We start from the raw sequence: 3,057 nt of genomic DNA, 5'->3' as shown, positions 1-3,057 counted from the left end.
CCAAATGGAATTGGCAAGCCGCAATTCAGCAAGGATGGCTTTTTGCAGGGGAGAATAAGCAAACCCCCCGAGCAAAAAGCAGCCGCGAACGACGCCACGCTTATTCCTATTTTATTTTACGCAATGGAAGTTACAGCTCTGACACGGAAGGCCGCACAAATTACAAAGCTCATGTGGACCTGTTCAGCGTTGAAAAATGGGAGCCTAACAAAAAAATCCCCAAGCCACTGACGACCTACACCCTCTTATAGCATAAAAAAAAACTTTTTTTCTGTCTCTGTAGTAAGCCTTGAATTTAACAAAAGCAGTAACGTACGTTATGCGAGGGCGCTATCGACCTCCTAGCTTTAGCGCGAACCTGCGCACATTTTTTCTCACAGGCCTGCGGAAAGTGGTAACTATTGATCCCGTAAAACAAACGCGGGCGGTATAAAATAGGGGAATTTTGTATCGACAACGAAATGCTTCCACTTCAAAACGGCCAACTGACCTTCAGACCGGTTTGAGCCACTACAAAGCGAGGGCCCAAGACTACCCAGCAATAAGGGTTAAAGGTAAAAACTTTCTTCAAGCCCAACGGCGCCAATGCAATAGCCACGGGTTCGGGGGATCTTTAAAATACAGTCGCGGCGGCCACGCATGGCAGCAAAGAACAGTTTCATCGGAAGGGGGCGCCCAAAAGACACGCGCAGCCCTAAAGAACACGGAAAACTTTTGTTTTTTTTTCCTTGTGTTTTCACGACTTTTGTCGATGGCTCCGCTCCACCAGCCACCATCGTAGAGCACGTTCATTGCTGTTAAATTTTCCATGTGGAAGGAGCTCCCATTGTTTTGTTGTGCGTTTTATTGCTTTTGGTATTTTGTTGTCTGTTCCGCTGCGCCGGTCGAGTAAAGAACACACACGGAAGGAAACGGCGGCTGATACCTTTCAGTGGGCCCTGGAAAGGCTGCTTGCCCCATTGGTCGGGGCACCCCCCCACCCCCCAGGGGGAAGGCACGCGATAGCAGCTAAGGAAGGCAAACATTTAGAGGGGAGGACGAAGCTTAGAGGGAAGAGGGGGCCACTTCTGGTTCTATATGGCTGGCGGCGGTTCTGTCGGGGAAGGCCGTTGGGGACAAAACCTTTCCATTGCAAGCAGGTATTTAGCCAACTTCTGCATGAAGCACAACTTCTCCATGCCGCCCCCATCAACCCCAAAGTGACAACACAGACTCTTTAATGCGGGACAGCTCAATAGGTGCATGCTCGTCTCTTCGCACTGTCCACGTTGGCCTGGTTTCACGGTGTCCGGCCTGAACCCATGGCTGGCCATACGGTGCCTTGTAAGTCCGCGTTTGCTGTGGCACTGGAATCCGCACGTGGGGCACGAGAAGGCAGAAAGAGGCAAGTCGTCAGGAGCATCCTCCTGGGGCCTCCGGCGTTTCACCGTTACAGGAACCCCGCGGCCCTCATAATATCTTCTGCAGAGCTTTCAAGCTGATTCAATAGAAGCAAACCATTTCAAACGCACCAAGCATTGTGTTTCCTTCCGCCGCTCGGGCGGTAGGGGGCGGCCCCCTCGTTCTTTAGCGGCCCGCCGGTCGGGGAAGAAGCCTCTGTTCTCATACGCTTTTTAGGATGGGGCAATTCTGCTTCAGCTTTTTCCTGCTTTATGGGGGCGGCGCGCAAGGTAGGGGAGTCCTCTCTCTCTCTCTCGCTTGGGGGGGGTTTGGTGTGTCTGTGTTTGGGTCTTGTGCTCTAGTATTCTGTTCGCCGGGGTGCTTGTATTTCATGTGGCCTGCCAGTCCTCCAGCGTTGCCCACGGTTCTGCGACATATTGGACAAAATAGTGTGGGTCATGGTGTCGCTGCTCGTGGCGGTTCTTCTGGGGAGTGATGCTTGGCACGAATGTGGGATAGGAGCCCCGTCATACTTAGGGATCCGAACCCACAGTGATCGCAGTAAAAGGGAAGGTTTTGGCTTTTTCTTCCATTCCCCGCCCTCGTTTACGTTCTGCGTTTTGGTATTGCTGGGGGTGGAATTAGCGACGGTGCCTTGTTAGCCCCACCTGTCCTTTAAACGACGCCGCGCATAAGTTGCAAGCAAACTCTTCTCGACGCTTCTTGGCGATCGGGTTGGGGTCGCTTGCTGTGTCCGGTGCTGGGCGCTTGGGCCTTGGTGCTAGGGGGGGGGGTTCTGGCGTGATGCCCGGCGGTTCCGCAGCCGTTGGATGTTTGGCTTTCCAGATTGCGCGTGCGTGGGTGAATCCATGTTTGTTGACCATGTGAACCACAACGCTTGACCGACAGCCATAGCGGGTTTGCCACTCCGGGCAGTTGACCGGATCACAGAAACGTAAAGGCGCTGCCTCGGCGTTTGCTGCAGGCGATTCTATTCGAGGCTTTTTGAGTGGGGGAGGGGGCTCTATGGGGTTGCACCACCTGCATGTATTTGGCGTGGTGGGCTGTAAAACGCGGAGTAAGAAGCCGTAGCGGTGGGATACACCTGTGCGAAAACGAGCTAGGGCCGCCTCTTCTTCCCGAGTTAAGCTGGGGTCATTGCGTCTCGGGTTCCAATGGCCGGTGATGCTGGAGCGGTGGGTGGATGGTTTGGGCAGCTGGCTGCGGATGTGACGTTTCGCCAGCGCAACTCCTTGGTGATGCCGGCCACCTCATCGTGGTACCAAGGTCCAGTACCCCGTATTGTCGGGGGAAGCCAAGCGCCAGCAACGTTCGCCACNGGTAGGTCAGAGGCCGTCTCGGCTTCCTTATCGCATGCCTCGTTCTTTGCAATGCCACAGTGGCCAAATATAAATTGTAGTCGTATGCGCGCCTTGCAGTGTTGAAGGTCCAATAACACGTTCCATAGTATTCGTAATATGGGGTCTGTTACGGTTATTGGGCCCGTTTGGAGTGCCATGAGGAGTGACAGGGAGTCCGTGAAGACAGAGACTCTGCACGGTCGTGTGTTGCGGCGGGGAATGATGTCCAGCAATTTCTGCAGTCCAACTTGCAATGCGATGGAGTCAGCTCGGTAGCTACACGCAATCGGTCCTGCACCTGACTTTGCTTGGGCAA

The 3,057-nt window shown here is 53.9% G+C and overlaps 1 protein-coding gene across 1 annotated transcript; it reads right to left on the bottom strand.

Moving 5' to 3' along the window:
• Positions 1 to 2,524: 2,524 nt before the first annotated feature.
• On the bottom strand, positions 2,525 to 2,899 carry DQ04_12471000 (hypothetical protein; the record flags this gene model as incomplete). The annotated part of the gene is made up of 1 exon (XM_009316750.1): positions 2,525 to 2,899. The coding sequence occupies one exon, from the start codon at positions 2,897 to 2,899 to the stop codon at positions 2,525 to 2,527; it is 375 nt and encodes a 124-aa protein (XP_009315025.1).
• Between the last annotated feature and the right edge of the window lie 158 nt (positions 2,900 to 3,057).

Source organism: Trypanosoma grayi, assembly GCF_000691245.1.
Source record: "Trypanosoma grayi strain ANR4 Tgr_1247_V1, whole genome shotgun sequence".
Classification (NCBI taxonomy): domain Eukaryota; phylum Euglenozoa; class Kinetoplastea; order Trypanosomatida; family Trypanosomatidae; genus Trypanosoma; species Trypanosoma grayi.
The sequence above is the reverse complement of the archived record's forward strand: the minus strand, read 5'-3'. Positions and strand labels throughout refer to the sequence as shown.